The following is a 16,648-nucleotide window of genomic DNA, read 5'->3' as shown; positions in this document are numbered from 1 at the left end:
TGTTGTAGATGAAAACTATTCTCAGCTGAATAGTCTTACGGCCGGCTAACGCAGTTTTATTTTACAAATTTCATGTATGACTCCCGATCAAGGCGGATGTTGCACTGCAAGAATATGGCTGAGTTCAACATTTATCCCACCAGTATAAGGAGCCGGGATTTGGAATGGTGGACCATCCCAGCGAACACTGGATTCCCCATCCAGGTACTTGAGCTGTGCACGCCGGAAAACGGGCGGGTTGAGTCTGCCAGGGGGCGAGATAGCCCAAGTGGTTAGAGCGCGAATTTACTGACCGGAAGGTCCGTGGTTCGAACCCGACCTCTGCCTCTCGACTTCTCCCGTCTAGGCTTGGGCAACCTGGCAGTATCCCAGCCCTCATGCAACCTTCGGGCGACATGGCAGTTAGGCACTTAAAGGGTGCTACAGCTGAAGGATGACTCCGCCAGAAACTACACAAAACAGCTGCTCATCACTGCTCACCTCTATAGAAGCCATTCTCAACGGGAATGAGCGACGGGGGCAGCCTGCCAGTCGTATAGCAGATGCATTTACTGAATGTATGGGTGGCCCGGGAAATGTTGAAGAACCTCCTGAAAAGCGCTGGGGTCGTTCACACTATTAACTTGTCACTTACCTTTGCTGACAAAAGCAATTTGGAGCTCGGGGAACTTACGAAACGTCTGTCTACCCTGTCGGCACATGGTGTTTACTGCTGAGAACTACAGCCAGTCCCAGCTCCCGCTTACTGAACCGAGTAAGTGGTCACTACCACGCACCCCGATAACTCAGTTTGAGACCAGCGTGATGATCAAGGTCGTCTCAATGTGTAAGTCAATAAAACTAAGTAGTTCTCTCATTATATCGTTAACTATTTGCGAGGCAGTCATGCACCTGGGTTCATCTGAACTTGATGAGCCTTTTAGGTATCTATGTAAATTACTGTCTTGGGAACTACACCCCTTCTCCTGTTAGGCATGGATCAGTGAAGTTGGAGACGTTGCTGAACGTACGCATCATTTGTTACCGGTGGTGCCAAGGGCTCTACCACTCCGATATTCGCCAGATCTGGATGCCATTCACCCCAATAGCCAGATGTTTGCCAAACACTATCAGATGTACACCACACATGGTCCACATGCACGACGGTCTAATACGAAACGCAAGCAAGCGACGAAGCTGGTTTCTGGTACCATTGTAGGCAACAACAATGATAGAAAATGCCCACGCTGGTTTCGTTATTATAGACTAGACCAGGGACTCAAGCGAGATAAGTGCATGTTTGTAGAACTTGTTTCACGCAGTGCTAATAACGCCAGAACAAAAAAATCCAATTTTAATGAGAAACACACCGCTGAAATGCAGAACCGATTCGGTTAGAGCGATCGCACGCCTTTTGAGGATGTGCTTAAATAAACACGTGCGTTCTCCGCGCAAGTGAAAAAATGCTGGCTGGAAAAAATGCACACTCGCTGTGGACAAGCTTGCCTCTGTTGAACTGTGTAAATTCTACTCGGTTCGTTGAACTGCATGTAAAATGTAGGGGTGAACAGAAAAAAGTATATTGTGCCTAAATTGAGATTCTCTTGAAGAACCAAGCAAATCCTCACAGAATTATGGGTTTTCGCTGCGTGTAACAAACAGAAAATCATCCATAATCGGCGGTCCGTCTTAAATAACATCCGCCATTACACAGAAATCTCAAAATTTACCGCCCGAAGTTTTCAAACAGGCTCGCGTGTGTGTCAGTGTACGTAGTTATCCGTTCGTGCAGTCTGTTGGACCTGTTCCACGATACCCTTGAGGTTGCACCGCCAACTGGAATCTCGACAGAGATTTCGGAATGGACGGCACCAACTCATAGCACGGAGCCATTATGCCTCTTGTCGTTATCTAGTGTGCAAACTTCAACGCTGCACTCTGCCAGGCAGTGACAAAATCACGCACTTGCTGACGCCATGAACATTTATCGTCTAATTTTGCCAAACTGCGTAAGTATTATCGTAGACTTTCGAACACAATTTTTTCCTTTTTGATGTTTGGGATGGGTAAACCTGAGGGTGACTCAAAGTTGTGTGTCGGGATTTCATACGTCATATTACTACCTTTCAAGTCATTTCTCTCCGTCATATCCTGTCCTTTCTATGCACCTCTATCGTTTCCCCGTAACCTCATTCACCGCCCTGATACCATGCGGCCGACTACTTTAGCTGCGGTTTGCAACGAGTACTTCGATGTCTCTTACTTTCCGGAGTTCTGGTCCAGTTTTGGCTCGGATAGTGCTAAAAAGATTGAACGTCATGTTATAATATGGATTACTACCTTTCAAGTCATTTCTCTCCGTCATATCCTGTCCTTTCTATGCACCTCTATCGTTTCCCCGTAACCTCATTCACCGCCCTGATACCATGCGGCCGACTACTTTAGCTGCGGTTTGCAACGAGTACTTCGATGTCTCTTACTTTCCGGAGTTCTGGTCCAGTTTTGGCTCGGATAGTGCTAAAAAGATTGAACGTCATGTGGTGTATAATATGGAATATAGAAATCATTAAAAAAGGTTTCCCACGGCAACCGAAACGTCAGATTATAACATCCTATTCCACTACGCTGTGTTTTGACTTTGAACCTCCTACACACACACCTCCTACTCTCAGTTAACTCCCTGCCTTCTTTTCTTAACGCGCTACTCCTAAGGTTGCTGAAAACTCTTCGACAGCCCACGACCGGTTTCGCCCCTCTTAGGGCTCGTCGGGTAGACGCAGTCCCCCAGTTTCCGTAAACCTTATGTTCTACTTGAAACAAAATTGCACGAAATGGGCGAAATACATTCATTTGCAAACAAATCTGGTTTTACGAGAGACTCACCTGGAACGCATCTGAATCCCTCGTTTGTTGTTTCACCATTGGCCACTGCGACCCTCTCCCCTCAATCGTTTATATTGATTTTGACATTGTATCAGTCGTAAGAACTTTGTGTGTGTATTGGAGCACATCGGCAGAATTACCAGTCATAGGGCAGTCGGGATGGTGGTAATGATGACTGGAGTTGATCAGGTCGACTACAATAGCGAATGAGTTTGAGCGATGACGGCGGATGTGGGCAACTGCCCCACAGTGGTAGCTCGCCGTGATCGACAAGCGGGATTGGGTCCGGCTACAGCCGAGTAGGGTGGAGCAAGCTGAAATTTAACATGAGCTAATACAAAGGAATTCGGTTCGCAATAGTTGTGTGGCAAACGAACTGATGAAGCTCTAATTAACCGATCACGGAAGATACTACTTGTGAAGCCGGTACTCCCGAAATTCAAGACCACCATAATAGTTTGAGATAAGAACTCTGTCCACAGTCGTTTGCACTCAGTTGGAGGCGTTCGAGTCGATAAGCTCGTTGCTCCAGCTGAAACCATGTCAAACCATCCATACCCTTTAAGGTTTCCTTGTGGGGCGTAACCTCGAGAGCGCTAATTTCGCGTTAATTCCACATGGGATGTTTTTATTCAAGTCTAGATCCTCGTAATCCAGTCGGTCGATAATAGGGAAAAAAAGTCGGCTATGTGCACGGACGAGACCTGATAAGGGAGATAAATTACATTCGTCTTACTCTTAGCTTTAACCTCACAACTCTGTAACTATACGACCAAACACAGCAGCATCGAATTAGTTGACGTGTCTACAGAAGTGTACATCCGTTTTTGCTCATCCTGTTTCGTGTTTCGTGTCCATACCGTGCTCTAGTAGGGACGACAGTCTTACACCGAACCATACCATCAATGACTGACCGGAGAATGATCCATATGGGTCTGCTCCTGTCTGTGAGCGCCTTTTATTGGGTTGCAAGGCCTTTCCCACAGTGTAGAAAATTAAGACTGACAGAGGTCCTAGCGTAAGCTCAGGAGCAGTTTAATCCTCGTTGTGTCACAGCTACCCAATTTTCTTTCAAACTAGAATCATGTCAGGCGCAAGTATCTTCTGAAGAAGTCCGTGGAAGTGGGTGTAGAATTTCAGCCCTCAGTTTAACAGAAGCTCGGTGGGATGTTCCGTATGCTGAAACTACTAACTGCCACTACTAAGGCTCAGATATTGTGAATTCAACAACCTGATAGCACACGTAAACTGTTGGTAACGAATATCCACCCAAAAAAACACACCCTTGACACACTGGTTTCCGGACCAGGATAGTGTCCTCAAAACTAGGTAGGTGATACAAGACTGTAGAGCCTAACCTCTAAGGTCCTAACCTAAAACCTGTGCATACATACATGAACAGGGAGGGAGTGCGGTAATGTTTCTTTCTGTCGGATGTGAGTTTGAGTACAGACGTTGAAGCAAGCAAGAGAGAAACGTTTACACGGGTAACAAAAGGAATTTTTAGACTTTCTCGAATAAAAAATGTGTGTATTGGAACCTCTGTGTGGAGTTTGACGAAATGATATACTTAAGTGCTTGGAAATTTGAGATACTTGATATCCGGACTCCCCTTCTCTGTCCTGTCCTGCTTGTGTGGAAGACAGTTCTAAACCAATGGATATTACCAAAAAACTTTTTGGTTGCCTCCATTTACGTAGGTTTTGTCACACCCACCGAAGCCTTTGACTCAGGCAACTCATCCACAAAGCGTGAGGATGTGCAATTCCGGACAATGGATGATGCCCCATTTCCTGCGTTTTGCGCACGATCATCTGTGTAAGGTTAACAGCACTCCTCTGACCTCGAACTCCAGCGAGTACTTCAAGTCACGTCCAAAGAGAACATGTGATGTTCTCCATCCCAGATTGGGATAAGTTTACCGACTCCGATACGCAAAAAGCTAGCAGTCTGATAACCTGGTTACACCGCCGAAAATAACGAAACATCCTCTGTTGCAGGGACTCACATGAACGAGTTATCTCAGTTCGATTCGGGAATCATGGTCTGTAAGTATTTCTCAAAACGACAGTTCTTGTCCATACAAAGGCATGCAACACATGGGATCGATCGAATATCATATTCTGTTTGGTAATCAATGGCAAGCTACCAAATTCAATGATGGAAAGTTCATTCTAAACGATCCAGTTGGACGGATATTCTACTCGCATAATTTTTGATAAACAAGACAACAGTAGCTTTCAGGTTGGCTCTGTATTAGTTTTCATCGCACTTTTTGGTGTTGGACAACTTCGATACATGTCAGCACGCTTATCTGCATAAATGAGAGCTAGTCAGTTGATAAGAGTCACTTCAACAATCTGAGCCAGTTTTCACCAAATACACAAGCTTTCAGTGGCTCAGCTCAGAGCTTGCGCTCCTAACCGATGGATGATGTCTAGGAACCTATCAGCAGGGGTGTTGTCTTTGAAGACTGTTTTCATACTCTGGTGAAAGAATGACGGCTACGATAGTAGTTGATCAGATGGTCATTGATCATTTCGCTGAACTTGGCACATTGACGACAATTTTGCTGTATAAAACGTCGAAACAGTAGGGTTATATCTCCAACAATCTGATAAAAGACATAACTGAGTCTTGTGGACGCATCCTAAATGTTTTTATAGTTGTCCATCTGAAATACGCTTTCTCCACCAAACGAGACCGGCCTTCACGTGGGACACATCCCACTCCGTAACAAGATTGGTCTACTGACCCAAGCTCTATGAGAGAACTGAAAAGCAAACCAACCCATCTGTAAATGGAGCGATTCACGTTCAAAACTCGATGATCACGTTAAAAGCAACTGAGATGTTCAAAGAAAATCGATTAGATTCGCCCAGTATGTTCACTGCCCTTGGATTGTGAGACGGTCAGCGCATTATTTTTGTTATTTACCGAAACATGGTTGCAACTATTATTTGTACATTCATTTCTTACTCTCCCTCTAACGTTATTCGTACCCGTATTTTTATTCCTGACGCAAGATCTTTCTCGAATTTGAGTGGCTCGGGGCTGTGCTCAGTGTGTTTATCACAGCGAATCATTGTTCCTCACATCAAAGTTCAATATTACCAAACCTCGAGTTTGAAATTTAATCAGATAGTTATTAGGAAACACATAGTGTGGTCTGTGGATATCGATCACGGATAATGAAGTGTCTAACAACACCACTCTGTCACGTGAATTAAATTACTACCGTTCAATCTTCCGTGAGTCTCCGCGTAACCGCATGCAAAAATATACAGTTGCGTTAATCTGCCAACTTCGGCTGGACCTTGTCCATTTGACTGCCGAGTTACGCAAAACAGTTGCTGTGCACCATGTTTTCAAATGTCAATGAAATACAGGCCCGAAATAGGAAACTGAAAACTTCCCACTGCGTCGTTCTTCTTCGTTCAAAGCTGTCAGTTGGATATTACTTAATGATGTTAAAAAGTGACATTTACCACTCCGATGAACTTTTACTACCTGCCTATCACATGACCCAAGATGCCTAAGGAATTTTCGTGGTATATGCACTGTCAGTACAATGCCAAGAGCAATTTGTGGTCGCGAGATTTCTTATCGCAATAATCGTTGGCTGAGAGTGAAAGTATTGAGTTCCAGAAGGACCGTTTACGTAATTTCCCGGAAAATGTTGTTTATGTAGAACCATTGGATTCCAAATGCCCGTATTCTTACGTTCATCTGCGTAACCTAGTCATGTGGCGAGTGTAGTTTCACTAGAAGACCCCGCTAGGAACTACTTTGCCTGCTGAATTAGCGTTTTGTCTAGTATCGTCGGAGCTGACACATAGAATAGAGATCGGAAAGTGATACACATATGGCATTCGAAGGGCCAACCAACCAGTTGCCCAGCTGAAATAAAAACGAACGATTAAAGATTATTCGTTTGTCCGTAAGAACACAAAACTAAATGCCCCTGGGGATCATCTCTGAAGACAGATGGATAACGCTTGGTTCTAAAAACGGTTCGCCTTAAGACAGATGAGTCGGTGGTTCGGGTTTATTGTATCCGAACGCAATGCGCTTGCCACGTCTGGACCGGCTGCGAAGACACGCGTTTCTGGCGCCGCACTTTGAGCATGTCTACAAAACTCAAACGGCTGGTACAATTTTCTAATCATCCAATCTGCTCATGGCGTCTCCTTATTGGCATGCATCGTGTATGTATGTGTGCAGATTGACTGATCTGCCAGCAATCTACATTGAGTAAGAACGTTCATCTTTTTAGCATCTTTTATAGCGATAGACCACAGTACAGACCAAAATAACGACCACGCAGTCGAGCACCCACTCCACCTATGTTGCGATATATCCCAGGAAATTTTCATTAGAGTGGGAAACCTTGTTTCCTGTATTCCTACAGCTGTGTGATAGAAAATCACACAAGACATTGGGTATGATAATTTTTGGTACTGTTATCATTTACTTTTGAAGAGCATGATCACAAACATAAAATGTGAATGCAAGCGACGAATGTGAAAGGGTAACAGGAGGATATGAGATAAAAGAGAGAAACGTCTCATTCGAAGTCATGCCACCAACAGCTCCGGTTAAATAAGATGAATCCCAACGTATGTAAAAACTTTGGTATGGAAACACGCGTCTAAGGACCAACAACCAAAGAAAGGACAAGCAATGGTGGATGCTCTTCAAGGCGCAGTGTGCGCTAGCACAGTCAAGACTCGCGCATCAGGCAACAAAGTGTCCGTCATACTGGGTCTGGTGTGAGATTAAATGGCAAAAATGTACACTCAACGCCATGCGTCACGCATAAAGTTTCGTAAGTACGTAGAGAGCCCACAATGGCAAGCAAACACAAGTCACTGACTGCGACCTTAGGAAGTCCCAGTCCAATAACAACCTTGGTGGATTGGGGAAAGCAGACCCCTCGATAAGAGATGATCGTCGGTTAGTGGACCAAAAGTCGACATCACAAAGAATTGCACTTAGAGCTGAGATTATGGTGAGGGAATATTGATCAGCACCATACTTCTGCTTCTTCTCATTCCACACAGACACTACGCTCCCATCCGAGACTATGCTGACGTTTACTACAGTTCGTCGGTGCTCTCGAACAGCGATTAGGTAAGGTTTGATGAAGAACATCGAAGTAGATGCTCTTAATTCCTCGAAGGCGGTGCATTCTAGTCGACGGAGACGTTTGTGAGTTCCCTTGCAACCCGATCATGAGGAGCAAGTCTGGCGTCATGCGTGATCCAGCAGGACTGCAAAATATGCACCAAAATCTCCGGTCGGTTACTTCAGTCTTTACAACCATCCTGAATTCACTTTCCGAGATGCCCTGTCCAACAACAGCAACAAAGTGAAAGTATCACCCTGCTCGCACAGCAAAACAATTACCACTAGTTGACTTTCTCACAAAGTCAACGGTACAACTATGAAGTGGTCTCACTTGCAGCTAGAGGTTTTTTGTGTGCTTTTGTCGTGATCGCTCGAAATTCCATGAACTTTCTCGCTTATTTCTGAAGTTATTGTAAGCGGTGGACCTGGCTTTAAGTGAGGTAGTCGTTGATCTCTTCACCGATCTTAGACTTTATGCCAACAATCTCTGAAGCACACTGGTGGTGTTCGCCCAATTTGTGTGGACCCTACCAAGATTGACAGCCACCTTATCTACAAGTAATTAACGCATCCGAGGTATCAATACAACACTGCATCGGCAAGTAATGAATCCTTTAGAGGATGATGAAGAAGGTTAGCTCCATCTAAAAACGATAAGTGGTGCACAGTGACATTTGTGACATTGTAGGACATATGTGAATGTATCGTTAGTCTTTGCCTAGATGTAACGCCTTAATGAATGCTCTTCAACAGCCAACGAGCGGTTTCGCCCTTCTTGGGGACAGGCAGGCTTTGTGTGGACCCTACCAAGATTGACAGCCACCTTATCTACAAGTAATTAACGCATCCGAGGTATCAATACAACACTGCATCGGCAAGTAATGAATCCTTTAGAGGATGATGAAGAAGGTTAGCTCCATCTAAAAACGATAAGTGGTGCACAGTGACATTTGTGACATTGTAGGACATATGTGAATGTATCGTTAGTCTTTGCCTAGATGTAACGCCTTAATGAATGCTCTTCAACAGCCAACGAGCGGTTTCGCCCTTCTTGGGGCTCAACAGGCAGGCACGAGTTGCCGAGTTTCCAGTAACCTTTTGAACTTATCTAAACCTTGAGTTTGTTAATAGCACAACATCATGTAGTGTGTGCTGTGAAAGTTGTGTGGATACTAATTGAGTATCACCGCACCAACATGTCGTAATCTAATAGCAAATGTGAACAGTTTGTAGTGATTCTAACGGATAGATTTGTTCACTAATGAATGTGAGGACTAAGACTCGCACCTAGTGCAATAAATCCAAAAGTTGTCATGTAAATTTGATGATGAAATAATACTGTTTGGTGACTCATACCTAAGAGAGTGTTACTCAACTCCCATGTCCGTGCAAGCATACAGACAAACGAATCGACCCAAAGGGTGATTATGCATGTGAACAAAACGAATAGCCGAAACGCATTCAAGTGTGTACAACTCATAGGTTCTGTGATGATGATGATGATGATCAAACCTCAGTCGCTGAAAATAAGAATATCATATCGCAACTCCCACAAAAACTGATGAATATGGCCTGGATACATCATTCATAAGGTTTATGTGCTCAGTGCAATCAGCATTCTCAAAAATACGAACAAAGTTCGAGCCTTTAATCCGACATCCGAATCCATCTCTCTGTTATATTCCAGAAGAGACTAAATCTACAGTTCTAGCATAATGTGTACCGAAATTGCAAACACCCTAACAAAATGCACATATGTTTTTTTCATTAGGTCGTTCTAGATCGCTTTTGTACAAAGAAACATATTTGCAAATTGATTTGGTGTCAGAACTATCTTCAATATTGTTCCAACTGAGGCGTGAAGCAGTCTTGGTGCAGAACTTTTGGCTGCAGGATGTTAGAAAGGAGAGATATGGCCGAGATTTGGCTACTTTCCCCAGGTAACGCTAGCTCAATTTGATGATGACTGTTTTTCTGAAACGCGTCCGAAACACTGTTCATTTATTAAATAAGAGTGATGGAACTTTGGACCTCGTGGGGTCCACGAACGGTAAACGCGTTAGCGGGTTGCTCAAACTTTTTTGAACTTATTAGTGGTGTCATACCCATCATAGAGAGCAGAAGCAGGGTCAGTTTCTGCCGAAAAATGTTCTAATATAACGTACTCAAATGCAGCAACAGAAGTGACTAGTTGTACCCTATTGACAGAGTATATGGGGTAACTAAAAGCCTTCCTGAAACGATGCTCTGAGGCCTGTCACTCTCAAGGGGTGTTGGAACGTTGTTTCGTTGGGATTCTATAATCAGGGAAGACCAAAAAAGAAATGTTAATCGTTGCTAATACTAAATCGAATTCTGAGTAATCCAGTGGACCGCAGAGCAATCTTCTGTTTCGCTTACACATTACGACGTTTAACAGAATAGATCCATCGCTGGTTCAAAAATAAGGGAACCAATTATTCCGTTTAAACCAGGCCAAACTCGAAGGACTTAACATGTAACCAATAGTCACGGTTGCTTCGTAGGCATCTGAGTTGCTAGCGTTGAGCGGTACGGACAAACATACGCAAATTGATACCTGGGGGTTTTACAGTGTGGAAGGCCGATAATATAGGGAAGATTGTGGAAACCTTAAGGTTGAAATGGCGTTGTACTAGATTAGCTTGATTGTTAGACGTCAGACCAATAACTAGGATGTGCATTGGTATCATTTTAACGAAAATACCGACAACTGAAGGGGAGCCTGAACGGTGAATTAACCTTAAAGGTCCCAGTTTTTGTTTGCTTTATATTAGTTCAACTGGACCGGTAAGTCTTTGGACGTGTGCATGTAATTCCACTCGAACTCAGCTCGAAAAATGTCGAAACCGGTAGAAGGCTGTCGAAGTTTTTCCAACAGCTTCATTAGTAGCGTTCATTCGTTTCAAGCAAGCTTTGACAGGACTATCACTGCACCTCAATCTGATGGTTACTCACAAGCTGTACCACATGTGATCGGTGAATTAGGGCACTGGCTTTTCACCCGCTTCAGAAGAGAAATGCGAGCCGAACCACTTTATATTTGCTCATGTTTATCTTTAGCTTGGTCCATCCTCTTCAACCAAATTCAATCCGTCGTATTGATCCCGGTGAAGGCGTTCATCACCTTCGTTCAACTGCAACTGAAGATGAGGTCAACCCGACAAAGTCCACTTCCAAAAAATGATTTACCTCAACAATGCGGTAGGTCAGGGCATCAGAAAACCTGAGTGATAGTCCACTAGTGCATCATCTCCACACCCTATCCCTACTCCCCCCCAGAAAAAAATTCAGGAACGACTTGCTAGCCGAGTGAATCGAGTCTTCTCCACTACGAAGTACAGAGCGTCAGACTATGGACACTCGGATGCGCTAAATACTACCGACAGGCGATAATGTGGTACCGTTTTTCAACATTTTCAGGAAATCTCATGTTGAATTTATGGTGAGAGAGCGATACCATAATGGCTTTTTCATACAAACACTGCCGATATCTTGTACGATTTTATGTTATAGAAAGATAAGCTTCCGGTGAACCACATAACACTTCATCGCTAGCTTGAGCTGCACCACTCCCTCGAAGTTGGACAGTGCTCACAGTCGTTGATGTTGCTTCCATTGAGGACCACTTTTTTAGAGTCTAGAAGTATCGTTTTTCGAAAAGAGAATGACCGCTAGCTTTACACAATGGATCTGCCGGAATTTCAGGTTATCAGCAACAACAGCCGTTCAGCTTCATCTGACTTCGAATTCGGTGTATATCAGATTACCATTTGTCACACCTGTAAGTGAATACGCACAACAGTTGTTGAAAAGTGATAAGTTTGCTGGCTTCTCGGTTGACATGATGTATGGGGTCGAGGTTAATGTAAGTATGCTGTCATGTACGTTCCATTTTACTCCCCGAAGTCAACCAGGGCAGACATTCGAGAGGTGTGCACTTCGGCCAGGGAGTAAATTTTGCCCGATTTACAGAATGTCTTGCTGCCTGATGAAACTGAAATCGGTCACATAGATTGACAATGTGAGTGGTTCAGAGAATATGGTTAGCATCAAGCTGGGTAAGGTAAATTCAATCGAGAGGTGGTTGTCTGGCTCTTCTATTAAGTAGTTTGTCTGTTTGATGAATGTCCTGGAGTGACTCTGGTATGGGTGACACCAATGCAGTATTTGATCCGAAAAAAAAACTGTGTGCGGAAACGTCAGGCTCGTGTCTTTGTATCTGTCAAATGCTGTGGTGGATTCATAAACAATACCACATCGTTTTAATGTCTTGCTACTGAACCAGGCAACCAGTGTAAATGAGGTTCCGATTAATGACCAAATGTGTGTAGCCACAGCGCGTTCGGACCGGCAGCTTCTGTGTGTGTGCGTGCGCGTCTTTATAAGTGACGGTGTTAGCCCAGGGTCTAACAGTGTGCTTTAAATGTGAGACAACTGGTCACACGATTGTACGTCGTGACGGACATGTATGTGCTCTTGCTCTGAGCCTTATGGATCCGCTTGTCAGCCAATCGAGTGAAGTGGTCTGTCAGTGTGATTGACATCGAATACATGTGTACACTCCCGGAGAGACCCTCACTCATAAGAAGCCAGCTTCATTTGGTCCTTTGAGGCCTCTGTCAGAGACGATGACCCAAAGCCTTTTGATCACTTTCTTCAGGTGCGTGGTGTGGTTGGACTGGTAGCATGAAGCAAGCTGAGAAATGGAAAGAGGGTCATTCTGATGTCTCACTTCTGATATTTTCATCCTTCTGCTTTACCTCACCCCAGTACGAGTACTGTCCTTGCAGGTCGAAACATAAGAAGTAGCCACCTCGCTCGTCATTCATCTCGCTCAGTTGAAGATTCTTGGAGTCAGTCTTCACTGATGATCTTGAACAGCTCGAACTCAGTTTTCAGACCCGGTCTAATTAGTTGCTTTTAATGTTCCCACATTGAAGAAAGCAGGACAAACAAGCAGCTCTCTGCACTGATATGTTCTGTCTGTTAGAAAAAAGAATCCAGGAATTGCCTTGCTCTCTAGCCACTTTTAGTGACACGGAGGCGTCTCTACTGGACTGGACCGTTGATAGTTGGCTCTGTGTGGTTCATTTGGGAAAGGTCGTGAAGTAATCACCATAAAGAGAGGTCCTTAGTTTCATGTTTACTGTATCTGTCCATATATTCTGCTGATGGAATAGACTGTTCCCTAGTCTACGGAATAGTGGAAGGTGTTTGACCACGGGGTGTTCAACAGTAAACCAGCCTCAAAGCCAGGCTGTAGTTCTATCAGTTACCAGTGACGGAGGTTGACTGCTGCCTTCCGCTGTTTCTGGGATGCCCGCGTAGACTCCAGTCATACAGTTTTTCTTTACTGCTTTTAACTGCGCTTTTCAGGTGTGTGCAAAAAACCGCCTGGCCACTGAAAAGCTCATGGATCCCGAAACTAAACATGTGTGGAATCATACTTGTCCACTGCCTGCCCACTGCTGCGATATCCAAAACTAACTATCAATGAAGCAATTCATCCAAGGTTTCACGTGATAGTGGGGCTTCTGTCTGTGGCACAATCCAGTCAACCTCGTGCAAACACAGGATCGCTGACAGGACCGTTGCTTTTTTGGAGACCCGGCAACAGATTCCTTCTGATTGCAATCCCAGTTCAACTTGATACATCATCAGAGGCCATGGTAATACAGACCGGGATGCTTTGTTGATCCGACGGGTCAAATAAATGGAAGGAGCGAAAAAATGCTGGAAATATTTGTAGGTTTTTCCTTTTGACTGTATCAACAGGTTCTCGGAAGTCTCTTTCAAGTGAAACCATCATGGACCGAAATTGCTTACCGATATCTGGCGGAAAATAATACTTTAGACGAGAATTCTGATGACAACTTGTTGATTTCAAGGAGGTTTTTCATTCTCTAATACAGTCATAGACAGTGAATATGAAGTCTCCTCAGCCTCAGCAGTCGTCGAGTGTGTGCCTCTACTCAGACGGTATCATCACGCTGGTCCCAACGACTTCCCTCCGTCTGCACTGTTCACAAACGGCTGTCAGTCAGCGACTGTCTAGCTTATCTGCGTCTATCTGGGAGAAAGCAACAACTCAGCTAGGTCGGTGTCTATTTTCAAAAAGGGTACTTGCAGTGAATTTAGTAACCACAAAGGTGCCAGTTTCTGGCTCATTCTTCGTCGTCTTACGATGACACACGCATCCTTAACCCGTGAGAATCAAGCGGGACTTCTACTGGGTGGTGACTGCACAGAGACATCTTTACACTGCACCAGATGTTAGATCAACGCCGCATATACGTGCGATCCATAACCCCAGTGTTCATTGACTTCAAGGGTACACTTGATTCTCTCGATCGGTCGGTACTTCAAACCACACAGATTCAACAGGCGATGGCTAACATAATCCGGCCCTTATATCCACACAATTCAGGATGTGTGAGATGGTCTGGTTAGGTCTCTAAAAGTTTCGTCCGGCAAGGACGTCCAATCTGTGTACACTCTGTTTCTGAAGTACGCAGACTGCATCATCCTCTTGAATAAACTGACCACTATCGCACCATCTTGGGCGTGCGTTTTGCTCCTACAAAGAGTAAAATTCCAGGATCAGCTGCATGTGAAACGGCTGACGTGGTACGGACAATAACCACTGAATCAGTGACGATATGCTTCAAGTTAAAAGTGTTCAGCTGAGAGGCGTAAATTGGCCTGAAAGTTGGTAGTTTTCACTGTTTTTCCGTAGCCTGCTTTTACTCTACAAAGCTGGTGAGCTTTCTAACTTGGAAGTTCAAGGCCCATATTTTTTATGAACGAAAAATGTAGAGTTTCATGTGGTGATCTCAACCAGCTGTATGCATTTATCGGTGCATCAATGCAAGCGTATTTACGCATGTAGCGATAGTTTAGGCATCTAATTCGAAATATTTTATCTGGAAAAGAAAACTCAAAAGTATGAAAACCTGTATTGAAGAGAAACGTTGATGCCCATGTACTTCAGATACAATCATCTATCACCTGTTTCTGCCAGCACAAAGGTAAACCTGTAATTCACTTGATCTCACAGAAAAACACCTTTTAAAAAAGTAGCACTTTGATGTACTTGTACCGGAGCTTTTGCGTGTCCTCATTAGCATACGTACCCCATATGCACGTGGTCATCACAACAATGCAAACAACAAAGCACACTGTAGTTTAGTGAATCCACTATGACAACTTTGGAAGATTCTGTGTTTTTGAGGGTCACCTTTGGTGAAGTAGTCAAGTACATGCACCTAAGTAGGTATCACATACTGTGTTCCATACTGCATCAATATTTTAGAATGTGCGTCATTCGTAGTCGCCTGACCGTAAGTGTGCCAGTTTCCCGTATACTGTTTAGTAGAAATACGCATGGAGGAGCAAGATAAGAGATTTCGTCGCTGCTGGAGCATTTCCAGATAAAGGGGTTCTACTCAGGAAACAAAGGCGCACCGAAGGGGGCGCTTTCAGAAAGGGAGAGAAAAATGCACCAGTCACCTCTCAAGAACCGTGGTTCCTACAAGAGAGCAGTCTGGTTAGTCAAGCTGACAAGTAACTCTTCTTGTTCATGCCAACGTAAATTCAAAATGACAGCTCTGGTTGTCCATTTGGAGTGACAGTATCGGGTATCCGTTCGAATACCGTTGATTTGGATGTCAGTAATGTTAGCTGGCGGATGCAATTAATAAAAGTCTTGATGACAACAACTATCCAACCCATCAAATCGATGTTGTAAGACCTATGCCTGTGCGCACATCAGATGATGTTCTTCGAAGAGAAGCCACACTTCACCACATGTTCCACGGTCAGAGACCATGTTCAACGTGGATTTCGGCCCATGCAGTCCTGGAAAGACTTCCATCTCAATGCCTGAAGAGATAGCTTTAAAAAGTTCTGATTCTTCATTACACACATTTAGTGTAACCGCACCGGAGAAAAACATCGGTAAAAAACTGGGTATCTTGTTCGATAGAGGACGAGTTTTGAAGCCCGGATAGGTTCTAGCGTGTCTTGAACTACTCACTGATTGGCTGGTGTGCTCAACGACGGTGAAAATTGCGCAGGAATCAACGCGAAGCCGGTCAGGGTTGAGGAATGGACAGCAGACCACTAAAGAAATCATATCAAACAAACCGAGAACGTAAACCGATAGTGTTGAAAAAAACAATCTGGATGTCCTCTTTTAGTAAGCATTTCAGCTGACAGTATCGTCAAAGTAGCTAGGCAAGGCAGTCGACAGGAGGGACGCTTGATAGTATTTCTTCTGCTCTTTTCACACGATATATTAGTAGGATTGCCGCTTAACGTAGTTTCTATCAAGAACCTATGTTGTACGGAAAAATCTCACAAAAGTACGGGTTCGGAAGGCAGTTCCCTACTTAGGAGAGCTGGATTATGTACAATACCGAAAACACTAACTCATCGGCAGAGAAATACTGTATATATGTATAATATATTATGCATATATTGTATTCGTCTGCCGATGAGTTAGTATTTTCGGTATTGTTCATAATCCAGCTCTCCTTAGTAGACAATGCCTCAGGAACCCCTACTTTTGTGGAATTTTTCTGAAGATATATATATATATATAATAGGCACCTATACATAAAATTAAGAAACAAGG

General features: G+C 44.0%; 1 protein-coding gene across 1 annotated transcript; it reads right to left on the bottom strand.

The window, feature by feature from the left end:
- Positions 1-3,056: 3,056 nt before the first annotated feature.
- Positions 3,057-7,671, bottom strand: T265_09052 (hypothetical protein; the record flags this gene model as incomplete). The annotated part of the gene is made up of 3 exons (XM_009175021.1): positions 3,057-3,176; positions 6,651-6,762; positions 7,625-7,671. 3 exons carry the CDS (start codon positions 7,669-7,671, stop codon positions 3,057-3,059), a joined length of 279 nt encoding a protein of 92 aa, XP_009173285.1.
- Positions 7,672-16,648: the final 8,977 nt, after the last annotated feature.

Source organism: Opisthorchis viverrini (genome assembly GCF_000715545.1).
Source record: "Opisthorchis viverrini unplaced genomic scaffold opera_v5_253, whole genome shotgun sequence".
NCBI classification, from domain to species: domain Eukaryota; kingdom Metazoa; phylum Platyhelminthes; class Trematoda; order Opisthorchiida; family Opisthorchiidae; genus Opisthorchis; species Opisthorchis viverrini.
The sequence above is the reverse complement of the archived record's forward strand: the minus strand, read 5'-3'. Positions and strand labels throughout refer to the sequence as shown.